Genomic DNA, 17,656 nt, shown 5'->3' with positions numbered 1-17,656 from the left:
AAAGAGATTATTCTTCCATGTATACCTTTACTAAGCAATTTAATCACGAGCCTTTTAATTAGAATACCCTAACTTTCATTTTGTTTGTAAACAACTAAGTATTTATTAAAACAACGAATAATTGGACGGAGATTTAAGTTTATTTGTAATATATGCAACCAACTCTCTCACCCCCGTAGCATATTTATATAATATAATAAATTACTCTAATCATGAACGCACATTTCTCGGTTATTCCGATGAATTTAAAAATGTATTAACCATCAAGTAGAGTAAGTATATTAACCGAATTCCTATTTCAGCCCCACAATGCATTCATAGCCGTTATTCATATACAGACGTAGTAACGCTCACAGATCTCATCCTGAGCAGTAGGTCCGCACATGTAGAGGAATATCTGCCCCCTACTGGAAAAGAACATATAAGCATTAACATGTATATACCGTAGGTTGGGCACTCGAGCCGGCGCTGACGTGTTCGGAATTCCCTTTTGTGGTGGTGCGCATGCGCAGTACGAGCCGGGCTTTGCACTGTGGACATAGGCACCGGTCCGCTGTTGGAGTTTGACGTGGCATTCAGCTCTCATTTACAGTGCGCACCGTGCTGAACCTTAACCAGCTGAACCTTCCAATCAGGTAAATAACATCTGTCTACTCGGCAGCTTCTAAATTATATCACAATAAAACTTCAGCTCACTGTACTTTTTATAAAATATACTTTTACTTGCTTCTATTAGGTACGTATAACTTTGTTGCAATGGATTGTTTCATTGGTGATGGAATACTGTCCGCCTGTCACGGATTATTTTTATGTCATTAATTACACAGTACGTATCTGTGGAATTAAAACAATGTAATGTTAGTTTCGATTTACCCACCTTATGTTATAATTATCTTTGACGTGGCATCAAACTGGGAAGTTTTGGGGGAAACTTTAAAAAGAATCATTTGCGCTTTCGCGTCTTGTCACACCGGTTATGCAAGGTGACAGTAAAACGTTTTAAATAATTGTCTGTGCCGGGTCATTTATGTCTGTTTTATAATGTTATATAATTTATTAGACGCGTGTGTTGCTCAGTTCCATCAGTCAGGGCAGAACCCGCAGCTTTCCTGCCTACGGCTCCTACTGCAAAGTTCTTGTCAAGAAACCAGTTATACTGTAAAAAAAAGTGAATAATCTTGTTGCTCTAATTATCAAAAGTAACATTGCAGCTCATTCAAATAATTTTCGTTAGAAATTGCGGTGTAGCCGTTCTTAACGGAGTAGTTCTGATCTAACATATGCCGACGTACGATATGCACGTCATTAGCTGTCCGTTTGCTCTGTGACACCGCGTACAGCTTGCTGAAGGAGGCGCCTTGTTTGTAGTCATTACCGTAATAAACTTATTCCTTTCTTGCATACTTGTTTGACCCTATACGGGACCCTCCTTATGGCTTGTGAACTGGTGCAGTGGAGATGTGTTATGGCAATAGTCGTGTTTACATTGAGTGAAATTAATTGATGCTTTTTGTGGCTTTTTTTAAACTCAGCTCACTGAGGTGTCATATTATATATAATTATATATACGTATTACATATAATATGTATATATGTACTTGTTAGCATTTTTTCTCGAGAATTGAACAAACATATGATTACCTTTACACTGCACTGCAGCCTACTGTATGTTTTCCACGTGAGTTTGTTATAGAAGTGAATTTTGTATAATAAGAGATAATGCCGACTGACGTAACCCCCAATTATTATTTCCAAATAGACTTTGTTGACTTTGTGTGATATTTTGCAATGATTCCCCTTTTAGCCGCTTAGGAAGGTTAAGGTGGGGAATTAACCGTGTTTTGTTTCCAGTTCTTGATCTGGGATGAGAAGAGTCTGAACGGGACCAGGCGCGATGAGTCAGCAGGGCTTTGTGGCTGGTTTCTCTCAAGGTGGCTATTCTAGCGCCTACGGAGCCTCGAACCCCCAGACTCACTACGGGCACTTCGCGGTCCCGCCACAAGGGGTCGCCCCAACGCCAGGTAAGGAGCTGTCCTGGCGCTTCAGACCGTGATAATGTTTTTTATTTTGGATTATTGTGCTCCAAATTCGTGTCAGATCTCAATTTCCTCATATCGGTGCCACACATCCCATTCTCATTTTTGGATGCTTACTCAAGACTACAGAGAAGATACTTAAAAGACACTTAAATCCCCTAATCATTCTCTGATGTAAGGATTGTTTTTTTGTTTTTTTTACAGCCACGTTCAAGACGCCCACATCTCCTGGATCCGGCATGCCTCTACCTCCAGGGACTGGCCAGTTCATGACCAATGGTCTGCACAATGGAACGAGCGAGCAAAGGTAAGGCCACCCTGATGAGGAGGTTTAAGGCTTGCAGTGCGTACGCCTCTACCTGCTTCGTCCCACATGGATTTTACCCCTCTAGGTTCCCGCCTCCTACCTCAGTCCCTTCTCCGTCTGCCTACCCTCTCCCCACTGGTCCCAGATTGGCTGCTGCACCAGCTTCCACACAGCAGCTGACCAATCAGATGGGTGGCATGCAAATCGGCGGATATGGTAGGTTCTGTTGCACTGCCGATCCCCAAAAGCCAGTGGCCTGACTTGACTCGCTACTGTTATTTACCTTAGATCTGGCAGCGCACGTCATTCTGAAAGCCTTGGTTTGAACATTTTGAAAGGAGGTCCACTATTACACTAACCTAAGGATTAAATTCCAAAGGCTTAGCTTCTCTTTGTTTTTCGAGTTTCGATTTTTAGGTACTTACCATGTTGACTTTAAGAGTAAATCCGTAAATTGCTTAGATTAGATGGTGGATTAGTTTAGATTAGATATTAGATTAGTTTAGATTAGCCCTATTGAAATGCTTCCATAAAGCTGTGAAAATGACCACGCATTCACTGTCATCTGCTTGGTTCCTTTGCTATAGGCCAAAGCTTACTGCAAGCTCCTCAGCCCCCTATGAGTTCTGTGGCACTGCAGACAATGTCTTCACCACCCTTGGGACATGTCCAGCCATTGCAGGCCCCTCCCACATGTCCTCCTCCAATGGGCGTGGGCCCAGCCATGGGCACCATGGGCACAGTCCCACCAATGGGCATGCCCGGATCATTCCCAGGCCCGCCCCCTCCCAGCAGTGGTACACTCCAGCAACTTTCAGGATTATGTGGGCCGCAGGAGTTACTGCATCAGCAAGGTATGGAGTTCTGCTCACGTGCAGCCTTCCCGTAGGACATTATTCTGAATCCATCTCTGCAGATTATGACCTTTATCACCCGTAGGGGGAGCCACAGAACAACTCTGAAGATGTAAAAAGAGGACATAAGGGTCTTTTGTTAGTTTCAGTTTGGTGTGTGCTGATTGGCTTGACTGCATGACCTGGGGGGCTATGCAAGTAAATGTGACAGGGACCTTTTTCACTGGCAGGTGGATACGGGGGCCAACCAGCGGGCTCTCTGCCCGGCTTCCCTGGGGCCTTTCCCCCCGGGGCAGCACAGATGGCGGGGCCCCCACAGAAGAAATTGGACCCCGACTCCATCCCCAGCACAGTGGGTACCCGCCTTGGCTCCTGGAGACCAGTCTGTTGGATGTTCAGTATCTGCGAGATGCATAGGCGCAGAAATTCCAGGAATGCTGTCTCACACACATACGTCTAGTGCGCCCACATCAGGCCGGTGTTTGTGTGCTTTCAGTCTGCTCTCACCCTCCGAAAATACCAACGTGCCACATTCCCACAGCAGAAGGCGGGTCTCTCTCCTCCATAGCTACCATTACTCAGCTCTGCTTTCTCATATCTAGACACAAGTGATTGAGGACGACCAGGCCAAGCGTGGTGGGCAGATCTACACCACCAATCTCAGGGGCCAGGTCCCCCCCCTGGTCACTACAGACTTTGTGGTTCAGGACCAAGGTAATCGACGGCTCTATGGCTTATTATATTGTATAAAAGAAAAATATATAAGTAGTTATACAAGTTTGGGTCAAAGTCATAACTTTGGGTTGATCCTTGGGGGGGGGGTTTATTGGCTGGTTTTGATTATTTGATTATTTGGAAGTTACAACCCACCACCCCTCCCCCCATAATTTACACCTATGCTTAGCATACATATACAAGAGTCTCCGTATATGTAGAATATGAAATGTGATCTGTATATTGTGTAGATGTAGTCCTTAAGAGTGGACACCTCCGTCCTCAGTATAATGTGTGAGATGACATCACCCCTCGGCCTGTCTCTAGGCAACGCCAGCCCGCGAGTCATGCGCTCCACAGTCTACTCCTTCCCCTGCACCGCCGACCTCGCCAAGCAGTGCCAGGTGCCCCTGGCGGTCACCATCAAGCCCCTCGCTCTCATCCCCAAGAACGAGGTAGGGTCTCAGTCCCCACCGTGGACACCCTGTTCTTAAAAACAGTGGGGGCTCCGGGATGCCCCCTGGGGAGGCTTTTCTGGGGATTCCCATGTGCTCTCTGTCACCAAGTTTGAAAGGACCACATGCGGAACCGGAGGGTGTCGGGTTCCTTGGACAAAGGGAGATAAAACACAGCGTTTTTGATGAGTGGATGGGAGTTGGAATTTGAACCAGTTCAAAATCCCGATTCTGATATCAGGAATTCAATTGTAATTAACTATAATGAAAACTCAATTATGACTAGTTACAGCTGAATTCCCGATAAAAGAAAATTGGATTGTCAGCTAGTTAAAATGTCATTTCTGATATCAACAATTGGCATTTCGACTAGAAACTGAATTCCTGATACCAGAAATGGTATCTTAAATAGTTAAAACTGAATTATAATTAGTTACAATTGAATTTCTGATATTAAGAATTTGTATTCTGGTCAGACAGAACTGAAACTGAGACATTATGACAGCAGGTCGTAATTTATGACGTGCTTGTAAACATGTTGATAATAAGAGATCCCTGCTAATCTCCACAGCATGTCTCAGTCCGCTTTTATAAACGTCCATACGTGGTTTAATGACAATTTTATACAAACTTTATTGACACGCAGGCATCCAAACAGCAAAGGCTTAATCCAAATAATGTTCCTTTTCGATTGGACGTCTGAACAGTTTGCGTCTGAGCTGCTTAAAATAAAACATTGTCTGCTGCAAATTATAAAGACGTTAAAACCAGTGCAATGTAACTAATGTCCAGTAAAGATTCCATTATTCAGGCTTGACAGTTGCGTAATAGGATGGAAAAATCAATCAGTTCTACTTCCAGAGGGCAAAGGTCTAGGGTTTGTTGGCCCTTAACTGCTTCAGGGACTGATCTTCTATTTATTATTTTATTTATTTTTTTATGTATGTTGTTCTGGATTAAACAGTCTGCAAAAAAAATGTAAAGATAAACGTGGTAAGAAGGGACTGGGTTAAAATAGCAAATATCAGGATAAATAATCCTTAAAAAGCGGATTTCGGCGAGGTTAGCTGGTCTGGAGGACGTGGCGCGCCTTCTCAGAATGATGGCGGGCTTCTCCTCGCTGGTGTTCATGCCTGAGTACGTTAAGCCCCCCCCCTCGCTCCCTCCCTGTCTGCAGACCCCCCTGTACACAGTGGACCACGGCGAGGCTGGACCCATCCGCTGCAACCGTTGCAAGGCCTACATGTGTCCTTACATGCACTTTATAGACGGGGGGCGGCGTTACCAGTGCGGCTTCTGCAGTTGCGTCAATGAAGGTCAGTCTGCCCCCCTGCCTCCTTATTACCCCCCCCCCCCACACTGACATATTGTCCCCCAACCACCCCTGCCTTTGCACGCACAGCTGGATGTCATACACTCACCAGCTGTCATGAACATCCTATTGTGTGGTTTGTCTAACATCCAGATGTGCTTTTGGCTAATCGCGATACTTTACAGAGAGTTTTATTATAATAGGTCTGAGTTTAACATTATGATCTTCAAACCAAGCTCTCGCTCATGGGGGTTTTACTTGCACAAAAAATGTTCAGAGGGCAGAATGTAAATCTTTCAGAGAACCAATCAGATTGTAGAGGAGGTGGGTTCAAGCCACCTCTAGTTTCTTCGACCTACCTCCTCTACAATCTGATTGGTTATCTCTCTGAACCAAACATTTTTCCTTCTGCTCATTTCTGTGCAAGCAAGAATCTGAAGATTATTCTTCTGTGCCTTTTGCAGTGCCGACGTTTTATTTCCAGCATCTGGATCACGTTGGCCGCAGGGTGGACGCCTACCAGAGGCCTGAGCTCTCCCTGGGCTCCTACGAGTTCATCGCTACCCCAGAGTACTGCAAGGTTCCTGTTTTGTGTTCATCATTTTGAGTGATGCCTTTGATCAGTGCAGGCTCGTGTTCTGAGCGAAGTGTCTCTCTTGCTAGTCATCAGTAGGGGAAATGACACTTTATTAATCCTTGTAGGGAAATTCTTTCCCCGTTCTGGTCTTCATGAGATAGTCACACAAGAGCAAGCTTGGGCTCACAGTGCAAGCGCAGCCGTCTGGCGGTACTGAGCGAGCACATGGGCCCGTGGACTTGCGTCTGTTCTGATGACCTTCCAATCCCAGGCACAAAGGCTTAGCTCACTGAGCCACACCGAGCTACACATCTCACGTTCGTCTGTACTTCACAGGAAAATGTTTACTTATCGCTGGCTGTAGCTTTCAGAGTTTCTGTGCTGAGCCTGGGGAGGATTTCTTGCTGCTTTGTCGTCAGGGCGTCGACATCGCATGTTGAGCGCACGCGTTTTGTCCGGGGCTGCCAAGCTACGTTTGCATGAGCTCTGCATGTTCCCTCTGAGCCATTCATAATCGCTTCCATCCTGGCTGTTGCACTCGCTCATAGATGGTGTGGCACAGAGGAGAAACGACAACTTATCACAAAAAGACATCTGTCTTTCGCTGTGTGGATTCCGCAGAGATGATGTTGAGTACGAGCTATTCGTCGGCACAGCTTTGTGTCGTCACAATTTGCAGCAACACCAATATTTATCGTAAAACTTTCAAAAATCGCATTATGATTTTTTTTCCAGTATCCTGCAGCTCTGGTTAAGATTCTGCGCCCATGATCAGAATGGTGCTGGTTCCGCAGAGTGATTTACTGTTGGGTCCTTCAGCAAGGCCCTTAATCCCAATCACTCCCAGGACTGGTGGACTCTGCTTACGGAGTTCTACATCACTTTGGATGAAATAGCTGCTAAATGAATGTGATGTAACATAATTTTTCCACGTATCAATTGGGAGGCCCTGGGAATAGTTAGTCTTGTTTTTTCCTGATCATTTTTCAGATTTATCGATATGTTAAATACTCGCTACGGAATCATATGATGAAAACTAATATAAAAATTCAGGCAGTCATAACCTTTTAACCCCCATCACCTTGATTAAACATGTTATGCATGTAACTGTGACCCTGAACACATCCAGTAAATTAACTTTACAGGTCATTTTTACGGTATCTCTGGCTACCAGGGTATGTGGTCTCACACCTGTGTCAATTTCCATTCCTATTAAGTGCCTCATAAATGACTACCAGAGGCATGATGGATGCTGCCATAAACATGAATGTCTCTGGGGTGCTAACTGATGCTTCTCTCGCTCAGGACAAGAAGCCCCCGAATCCACCAGCGTTCATCTTTATGATCGACGTGTCCTATTCCAACATCAAGAGCGGCCTGGTCCGACTGGTGTGTAACGAGCTGAAGGGGCTGCTGGAGAGACTTCCAAGGTGATCTGAGGATTCATTCTCTACCTCTGAGAATACTGAATACATACATTCTCAATACTCAAATCTCTGAGAGTACTGAATACATACATTCTCAGTACTCAGATCTCTGAGAATACTGAATACATACATTCTCAGTACTCAAATCTCTGAGAGTACTGAATACATACATTCTCAGTACTCAGATCTCTGAGAATACTGAACACATACATTCTCAGTACTCAGATCTCTGAGAATACTGAATACTCAAATACTCAGTACTTAGATACGCTCAGTTAGGACTGGGCAACATATTGATAAAATATTGTATTACTATCATGAACATTTATATCGCCATCAATTTGAATATTATAAGAATTATGATATAGCCTAAATACTTGTTTTCTTGTATAATTAACAGTCAATGCACTATTTTTGCACAAATTCTATTGAGACATTCGTCTGTTGTTGACATAATTATTATCATACTTGCCATGTGCAAGTAACTATTAGTAAAACAGTTCTCATCAAACTCAAAACCTGGTCGCATTGGCAAGCCTTCTCCCAGTGCTCTTCTTCTGAAAAAGAACAATATCCATACTATTGTTTATCTCATCTTGATAGGTGTGTGGGTTAGTTTTGTTACCTTTTAAGAGTGATATCTTATTCACCAGAGTGAAACAGGATTTTTGTAAGTGTTCTTGTAGTAGAGAATATGGGTACTCTAAATGTCTGGTGAGAAGATGTCCTTGTATTACTCAGATTCATGAACATTGGTTACTGTGATGCTGAATGAACACTTGACCTTGGATGTCAAAAAATGTTTGTTTCTGTGCATGAATACTTGTTGAGAAAGTTGTGGGATGTTGCTAAGGACTGTGAGGAGCATTGAGGTGAATTGATCGTTTTGGTTCTTAAGATAAACTAGGAGTAAGAAGGATATTGAGGTTCAGAGCGTGTGTGTCTCGGCCAGGGAGGAGGGGGCTGAGAGCTCGGTGGTCAGGGTGGGCTTCGTGACCTACAACAAAATCCTGCACTTCTACAACGTGAAGAGCACCCTGGCCCAGCCCCAGATGATGGTGGTGTCAGACGTGGCTGAGATGTTCCTGCCCCTTCTTGACGGCTTCCTCGTCAGCTTCCAGGAGTCGCGATCTGTCATCAGTAGGTATGTTGAACCGCAAAAGCCAACCCTCTACGTTTCCTACTGAAACAGCAAATGCATTCTTATATATTTTTGTTATTTTTTGATTTTTGCAGCAGCCAATTATATAATAACTGGTAGTAGCATAATAAAGTTTGCATTCTTAATCTAATGTCAGTAATGTAACAACTTACCAATTATGTAATTAAATTTCTGAATCAAAAACGTAATAAGAGTTTCTGAATAATGTAATTAGTTACTACAATATTGGCTGGTACATATTTTTATATCGACTGTGTTATTGTGATCTTCGTCTAACATTGTGATTGTTGTTTATTTATTGTGTTACTTGTCTGTTTGTCTGTTGGTCTATTACGGCACTCTTCAGTCTGGGGAAATGTCGTTTCATTTTATTATGCATGCAGATGACAAAAAGTGCCAATAATGGAGGACATCTGAATCTTTCAGTGAGGTTATATTTTATAAAATAACAGCATGTAACAAACTCTGGTAGGATAAACCTCCGTTTCTTTTCATCTTCTGCATCTCCCCGTGTTCTCAGTCTGTTAGACCAGATTCCAGACATGTTTGCTGACACCGGAGAAAGCGAGACGGTCTTTGCCCCCGTCATCCAGGCCGGTGTCGAGGCTCTGAGGGTAAGTTAGCCGTCTTCTCAAGCAGCTCACCACCCGACGGCGGCCTTCGGACGTCTCTCGTGACGGCGAGGTCTCCCTGTCCTGCAGGCAGCGGAGTGCAGCGGCAAGCTCTTCATTTTCCACTCCTCGATCCCGACCGCTGAGGCCCCCGGGAACCTGAAGAACCGCGATGACAGGAAGCTGTTCAACACAGAGAAGGAGAAGGTGCGCATCATCAGTGAGGCGAGGGGACACGGGCTGCTGTGTGGGGGAAGCTTCCGGCGTGACGTTAGCAACCTGAATCTTAACAGAGAAACCTTTTTACTTTGGTATTTGTAGTTAAATGTATGTTGTGATCGATCTGACCTCTTCCTCTGTGTCAGTGCTGGGGGAAAGGGGTCCGTACCAATGCTAAAGAACAATCGACATTTTTTACAGTCGCCAGCCCCGCTATCCAATTAACAGCTTTATCTCCCCCCCCCCTGAAATTCCAGGGTCTGGCTATCAAATTTGTTCTACCTCTGACACTAACTTAGACTTTAACATTAGTTATGTTATTTCAGTTAACTGAAGTGTGTCTGCTCTTGATGGTCATGGAACAGCCACCCAGAGGCTGAACTAGGAATTCTGGCCCCCCTGACTAAATGTCATCTTGCCCCCCCCCCCCCAGTCCCATAGTACATATAATTTTACATATTCAAGAGCCCCTCCAAAGTTCTCCCCCCCCCTCTCAAATTAGCCAGGGTATCCATGTCCCTACTGCATCCCTGCATGTCTATTATGTAAATTATCTAAATGTTATTTATAATGGTATTTTGAAGGATTTACAGTTCTGATCAGGAGAAATCCCTGTCCATCAGTTTGTACACCCCTGTCTTGATCATTAGCCGCCCTGATAAGCGCTAAGCAGCGCTTAGCACTGGTGACGTGTGGTTAATGGTTAAAGGATGTTGGGCTTGGCCATGTGCAAAGTCTGACGAGTAGCCCCGTGTGACTCAAGGTTCACGGCCTGTTTACCTTTGTGCTCGCCGAGCAGACTCTCTTCCAGCCCCAGAAGGGCGTCTACGAGCAGCTGTGCAAGGACTGCGTCACCAGCGGCTGCTGCGTAGACCTCTTCCTCTTCCCCAGCCAGTATGTGGATGTGGCCACCATGGGCAGCGTATCTATGCACACCGGAGGCTCCGTCTACAAGTACAACAACTTTCAGGTGCTGAGATGCACCGCCGCGCATTACGGTGTCTGTGTGCTACATGCAGGTCTGCATGGGGTGATGTGCAAGGAACAATATGTCATTAGCAGCTACATTGCTACAGTGTGTCATTATCTGCTACACAGATACAGTGTGTCATTAGCTGCTACACTGCTGCAATGTGTCATTAGCTGCTACACAGATACAGTGTGTCATTGGGTGCTACATTGCTACAGTGTGTCATTAGCTGCTACACTGCTACAATGTGTCATTAGGTGCTACATTGCTACAGTGTGTCATTAGCTGCTATACTGCTACAGTGCGTCATTAGCTGCTACACTGCTACAGTGCGTCATTAGCTGCTATACTGCTACAGTGTGTCATTAGCTGCTACACTGCTACAGTGTGTCATTAGGTGCTACATTGCTACAGTGTGTCATTAGCTGCTACACTGTTACAATGTGCCACTAGCTGCTACACTGTTACAATGTCTCACTAGCTGCTACACCACTACAATGTGTCACTAAGTGCTGCACTGCTACAATGTGTCATTAGCAGTTACACTCCAGTGTCTAATTCAAGCAAGACTATTCCAGAAAAGTCTAACATTTGAGTATTTGCTGTAGGTGGACATTGATGGGGAGCATTTCCTCAGAGATCTCAGAAGAGATGTGGAAAAGCCGGTTGGGTTCGACGCCATCATGCGAGTCCGTACCAGCACAGGTAATGAGCCTGTCATGCCATGTAGTGACATTTACAGATAAGGGAGAATTAGAAGATGCTTGTACACATCTTAGATGTTTTCATTTTTATTCTGCTGAGGATGTTAACAAGACGCATCTACTTCAGTGACACTTTTAAGTGAGAGTGGTGTAACGACAGTGACTGAAAGCACAATACAAATGTTCAGGATTTTGTGTACACCCACCCCCCCCCCCCCCAACCCACTGCTGCAGATGCAGCCTGTTGAGCTCTCAGTTGCATCACCAGTGTTACAAAATTCATTTTTCTTTTCAATATAACATGTAGATCACATAATTATTATTCTTTTTCAAATTTGGTGAGATTGCATATTTCGTAAAGTTTACACATTATACCCATTTTATTGTCTTCCAAAGGTAAATAACATTTTGGTTATTCGGCAGAATATAGTATTTAATATAATAATGACACTTTACTGATTTTTCATGGGGAGGTTCCCGTTACCTACCCCGCCTTGCACTCCATGCCACATATGTAGGTGACAGCAAGCCTGTCAGTGAAAGACCTGACCTGCAGTGGCACCCATGGACCTGGGGATTAAGGGTCTTGCTGATGGACCCACAGATGTGATTAATCTGCTGAGGTTCAGCTCAAACCAACAACCTTCCAATCAAAGGCACTGAGGCTTGGCATACTGAGCACACACTTTGCCTTCAAACAAATTTTTTCTATTTAGTTCTTGTTTATGTGTTTTATTGGGGGTTAAGGGCTTTTCCCTGAAGCCCCATGGTGACATCAGTCTGCTGGTACTGGGATTTGAACCAACAACCTTCTGATTATATACAGCAAGTCCTAACCCACTGAGCTTTTGCTTCTTCTCTTTATGTGTTGTAGGCTTCAGAGCCACAGACTTCTATGGCGCCCTCCACATGAACAACACCACCGACGTGGAGATGGCAGGTGTGGACTGCCACAAGGCCGTCACTGTGGAGTTCAAGCATGACGACAAGCTGAGCGAGGACACGGGGGCCTTGATTCAGGTGGGGGTGTCGCTCTCCGCCGGCCCTCGCTATCGACGGGCTTGTTCTGCACGTGCTAGCTGATGGAAAAGAATGATTCCTTGGTCTTGCTGTAGTGCGCGCTGCTGTACACATCCGTCGGGGGGCAGAGGCGGCTGCGAATCCACAACCTGGGCCTCAACTGCTCCTCCCAGCTGGCCGAGCTCTTCAAGAGCTGCGAGACGGACACCCTCATCAACTTCTTCGCCAAGTCCGGTAATCGCCATGCTGTGATGCTTGTTGATTTGTAGAGATTCTCTGCTTCTCCACCCGCCATTTATGGGGTTGTCTGTGACTCAGTGGGTTACGATGCTGTACCTGTGATCAGAAGGTTACCAGTTTGAATCCTGGCGCATGTGGAATTGTTTTATTGTTGGATCCTTGAGTAAGACCCTTAAACTCCAATCGTATGTCATTTTGGATAAAAGTGTCTGGTAAATGATGGTTTCTCAATTCCGGTCCTTTAGTGCAGGGGTGTCAAACTCCAATCCTAGGGGGCCGGAGCCCTGCACATTTTTGGGTTTCCCCTCATTTAACACACCCGATTTAACCCCTCGTGCTAATTATCACGTCGCTGTTGAGCTGGATCATTTGTCGTGGAACAGGGACAGAACTAAGGTGCGCAGGGCTCCGGCCCCCCAGGACTGGGGTTTGACACCCCTGTACTAGTGGGTCACGTAACTGTGACAGGGACACGTGGTTTAGTCCCTAATTGGCTGACATGACTGGAACTCAGTGGGAAAAATTAACTGTGGTATGGTAACTGAGGCTCCCATGCTCCCCCTAGCGTACCGTGCCATGGTGAACCAGCCGCTGAAGACAGTGCGTGAGATCCTGGTCAACCAGACGGCCCACATGCTGGCCTGCTACAGAAAACACTGCGCCAGTCCCTCCGCAGTCAGCCAGGTCAGTGTGCTTTGCATGCCAGGTGACGGGGCTGCCCCCTGCAGGTTGGACATGGAATAGTCGGCCTCAGCTGACCACAATGCCGCCTCTCATCTGGACTGACAAACTGCCTTTCTGTCATAAATATAATGCATTTTCGCCTCAAATTCCTTAAAACAATCAACTCTGTTCAAGGTACTCGCTGCAAGAAGATGCATAGAGCAGTATTTACCATTTGAATAGAAAAGGCATGACAGGAACCAGGGTACTGCAATAGGGATAGTATCTGTGTCTGTATAGAGTACTGAGGCCTCTCTGTCATATGGGTATCTGCCTCTTTGTCCCTTGTGGTTTAATATTGTTGATATCTTGTAATCCACGAGGGCTCTTCCAGCTTCCCGATACATTAATGTCTAACCCTTTATAAATGGCTCATTATGCCAGTCCTTTAGAGAGTTTGGATTATATGATCTTAAACAGAGCTGAGTCTTTTGAGGAGATATCCATGACCGAAAAGCAGATAAGAAATTAGAACACAGTTCTTCTCTCCTTGAGAAGAGGGCGAGCTTGAAGTGGAAATTATCCGTATCGTAGAAGAAAATTTGACCACTGACACCAGAGACACTTAATGACAATTATCCAAGCATTCATCTTATCTGGCTCGTGGTCGTGAGAGGCCTGATGCCTGCCCAGCCAAAGCAGGACATGAGTCCAGGGTAAATGCAGAAAAGTAATATAAGCTTAACTTTATAGGTGAATATGGTGTTTTGGTCGCTTGCTGAGGAATTAGAAATGGTTTGCTTGCACTTTAACGGTAACCATGCTTTTCCCCAAAAGCACGCTTGCAGGTTAAAACTCTAAAATTGTCTAGTGGCTTTCGGTTAACCACTGCCTACTGTTAATCTTGCTGCTTTGTTCACCGTCCAGCTGATTCTCCCAGACGCCATGAAGGTGCTCCCCTTGTACATGAATAGCTTGATGAAGAGCGCCGCCCTGGTGGGCAGTCCTGAGCTGTCCACTGATGACAGGGCCCTGCACAGGATCACGGTGACGAGCATGGGCGTGGAGGAGACGCAGGCCCTTCTCTACCCCCGGCTCATGCCTGTGGTGAGTCTAAGTTTCTCTGAGCTTCAGTGAGTCTTGAAGCTGCATCGGTTTACCCGGGAGGTGGTCCCTGCAGGTGTCCTCGTGTCCGCCCCGCTCACCCCCTACCTCCCTGTCCTTGCAGTACTCCATGGACATGGTGAGCGACACGCTGCCCCCTGCTGTCCGCTGCTCAGAGGAGCGCCTCTCTGACAGCGGGGCATTCCTGCTAGAGGACGGCCGGCGGATGTTCCTGTGGCTGGGCCAGAGCTGCTCCCCGGAGTTCATCCAAGGCGTTTTCAACGTGCCGTCCTTCACGCACGTCAGCCCGGACATGGTGAGACGGTGCCCCCTGGCTGTTAGGGGAAGCTTAGCATCCTCATGCAACATCAGATTGAAACGTATCATAAATGATAATGAGATGAGAAATTATAAACAATGTTTTTTTTTTATTTTTTCTGTCTAATAAGATTCTAAACTTTTTAGTATGAATACATTATTCTGGAAACTCAGCGTTAAATAATTGAAAAATATATATATATTTTTTTTTTAAATGTCCCAGTAGGGAGTTGGAAGGGAGCAAAAATGTGGACAGTCTGGGGGTCGCTGAGGAGCAATTTGAGAAACTCTACTCTAACATAACAGAACTCTATGTAAACAGAATTCCTTGTGTTTCTCAGACTTCAATACCCGAGCTAGACAACCCTCTCTCTAAGAAGCTGCGGACTGTCATGGAACGCATCAGCCAGCAGAGGGCGCAGGCCATGAAGGTACAGCAGACTGACAGACATGCACGCATCTGTACCACACATGCCCCCCACAGACACACACAAGTCCTGCTTTTCAATCTTCTCAGCTCCTGATAGTGAAGCACAAGGAAAAGTCGGACATGCTGTTCCGTCAGTACCTGGTGGAGGACAAGGGCCTACATGGAGTCTCCTACATGGACTTCCTGTGCCACGTCCACCGCGAGATCCGACAGCTGCTGACCTAACCGGGGAGGCTCGGTGTCACCGGCTGGTACTGATATCTGTGGCATTATCACTATGAATAATCATAACATAAATCTTTTAACCGGGGCAATATTTAAAACACTCAGCCTGGCATGTCCACACTTTTCAAAAGCCGGCTGTCCATCCTAGCACCACTATTAAAGCATCTTTATCTCTCTGGGCTGTTTAGAGCAGCGCTTCCCGATTCGGTCCTGGGGTCACACGGACAGTCCACAAATTTGCTCCCTCCTGTCCAGCAGGGAGTTCAGAGGGAGCAAAAACATGGACCGACTGTGGGTCCCCGAGGACCGGATTGGGAAACACTGGTTTAGAGTGATACACAGACTCACAGCGGTCATAGAGAGCGGACCAATCGCTTAGTGCCAAAGGCTGATTGAGGGCTGCACCGATCAGCAGTTGTAAACAACACATCAATCATTGAGGACCAAAGAGACTCTTTATGACAGCTGCATAATGTGTAAAGTCTGTTCTGAGAATCATTAATTACCCTCGTAGCATGTGACTGCACGTCATGTGACTATTATTTTGTAACAATGGGATATGATTTAATATTGTCTGCTATAAACAGCCTTAATCGTTTTAACTCATCTGTATTTATTAAATATGTGACTAGAATTACGGCATTTAGCATGGGGCATTTTTCCAAGTCCGTCAAATATCAGGTCGTCAGAGTGCTAGTTAGAAATAAATGCAATTGAATTATTTATCCCAAAGCACTATTTTACATTGTGTGTAAGATATGCTAATACAAATTGCTGCAGTCTTAAAAGCGTTAAGAGTTAAGCTCTACTGATTTGTATTCCATTACAATTCTGCGATCAGATCTGATTGTCCTCCAAAATCGTCTGAATCTCTGGTTAGACTTGCTAATAAGATCTTTGCTAATGAGAACACCACATGTTCACAATCCTCACCATAGAGTGAAAATAAGAAATTTAGTAAAATGATTAATGTAGTTGTTTGAGTTCTCTGTTAGTCACAAAGGAAGTTGTCAGATATCGGTAAAAAGGAAAAACAGCCGTTTCTTATGACTTTATAGGTGCATCAACTAGGTCTTATTTTAAAACATCCCATAATTTTGCACATTTATGTAATTCATATGCAGTTTGAAAATATATGTGTATGTAACACATGTAATCTGATAATACTCAAGCAAAACAGTTTCCTAGACCAGAAAGCACAGATCGATACTGTGACTGTATTCCTTCCCTTTTGCATATTTTTAAGATTCAAACTTGACATGGATAGGAAATATTTGTTTGTACGTCTCAGGTACGATGTGTCCTACAAAACCTTTGTATATGAATAAAGGAAATGGGTTGGTATATTGCAAGAAATCCACCCACCCATCCATCTCCCAAACAATTTTCCTGGTCAGGGTCTAGGGCAGCATGGGGCACAAGGGTTGGATACCCCCCACCCCCCCCCAGGCAGGATGCGAATCCATCACTGGGCACTTACACATGCGTACTCATGCACTATGGGTAATTTAGAAACGTCATTTAGCCTGACTGTGTGTGTTCAGGCTTGTGGGAGAGAACCTGTGCAACACAGGGACAATATGCAAGCTTTACAGGGCCAGTGGGATTTGAACCCAAACCCTAGCGTGAGGCAGCACATCCACTCAGCAGCACGAGCGACAATTGGGTGTAATTTGTTGTATGAGTGCATCCATGAGAATTGTGCAATGTGTTTATATATTCCTATATAATATCTCCTAGTGTTTTTTTGTATTATTATTGTACTAAAGCATCTTATAATCTATCTGAGGACCTGTAACCCTCTGACAATAAATGTTCTATTCAGGAGGACTGGATGGTAATTGGATTAGTTGTTTGATTTTGATGAGCCTTTCACCAAAATATCTAGATTTTTGTGTTTGTGTGTGTGTGTGTGTGTGTGTGTTTGTGTGTGTGTGTGTCTGTGTGGGCGGGCATGTGCATATACATTGTGGGGACCCCATAATGTGATAAAAACCCGTCATTCTGAAATTGTGGGGACAACCTTTTCAATTGTGAAAATTAAAAATGACAATGTTTAGTATGGATCCTTATGATTAATGTTACGGCTGGGTAGGGGTTAAGGTTGTCATAGGTGGGATTAGGGTTTTCCCCATAGAATACAAACGTGTGTAAAATGTAATTACAACAGAATATTAAGACGTTCTGCACATGCCCTTGTTGCCTTGCTACTACAGGTATATATTATATATTATAGCGATGACAAAAATTCTACCAGAAGGTGGCAGTATTGCCTTTTACTATTCCTCTCTGCTTGTAATCAGGGTGAT

The 17,656-nt window shown here is 44.9% G+C and overlaps 1 protein-coding gene across 2 annotated transcripts; it reads left to right on the top strand.

Moving 5' to 3' along the window:
* Window positions 1-531: 531 nt before the first annotated feature.
* LOC125720306 (protein transport protein Sec24D-like) lies at window positions 532-17,177 on the top strand. Of its 2 annotated transcripts, none has more exons than XM_048995522.1 (23): window positions 532-635; window positions 1,851-2,020; window positions 2,240-2,342; window positions 2,488-2,558; window positions 2,930-3,196; window positions 3,427-3,548; window positions 3,799-3,910; window positions 4,238-4,365; window positions 5,543-5,681; window positions 6,142-6,257; window positions 7,560-7,684; window positions 8,634-8,825; window positions 9,364-9,457; window positions 9,545-9,661; window positions 10,473-10,643; window positions 11,252-11,348; window positions 12,222-12,367; window positions 12,463-12,601; window positions 13,173-13,291; window positions 14,198-14,377; window positions 14,499-14,690; window positions 15,034-15,123; window positions 15,210-17,177. In XM_048995522.1, exons 2-23 carry the CDS (start codon window positions 1,894-1,896, stop codon window positions 15,345-15,347), a joined length of 2,985 nt encoding a protein of 994 aa, XP_048851479.1. In that variant the 5' UTR covers window positions 532-635; window positions 1,851-1,893; the 3' UTR covers window positions 15,348-17,177. The 2 variants fall into 2 exon arrangements, with proteins under 2 accessions (XP_048851479.1, XP_048851478.1); XM_048995521.1 differs by having other exon boundaries at window positions 2,428-2,558.
* Window positions 17,178-17,656: the final 479 nt, after the last annotated feature.

Source organism: Brienomyrus brachyistius, chromosome 25, assembly GCF_023856365.1.
Source record: "Brienomyrus brachyistius isolate T26 chromosome 25, BBRACH_0.4, whole genome shotgun sequence".
Taxonomy (NCBI): domain Eukaryota; kingdom Metazoa; phylum Chordata; class Actinopteri; order Osteoglossiformes; family Mormyridae; genus Brienomyrus; species Brienomyrus brachyistius.
This window is presented reverse-complemented; position numbering and strand designations above follow the sequence as displayed.

Coding starts and splice junctions, on each gene's coding strand:
- LOC125720306 (XM_048995521.1), top strand. CDS start 1,894: ATGAGTCAGCAGGGCTTTGTGGCTGGTTTCTCTCAAGGTGGCTATTCT. Junction 3,911..4,237: donor CTTTGTGGTTCAGGACCAAG/GTAATCGACGGC, acceptor GCCTGTCTCTAG/GCAACGCCAGCCCGCGAGTC. Junction 14,378..14,498: donor ACCCCCGGCTCATGCCTGTG/GTGAGTCTAAGT, acceptor CTGTCCTTGCAG/TACTCCATGGACATGGTGAG.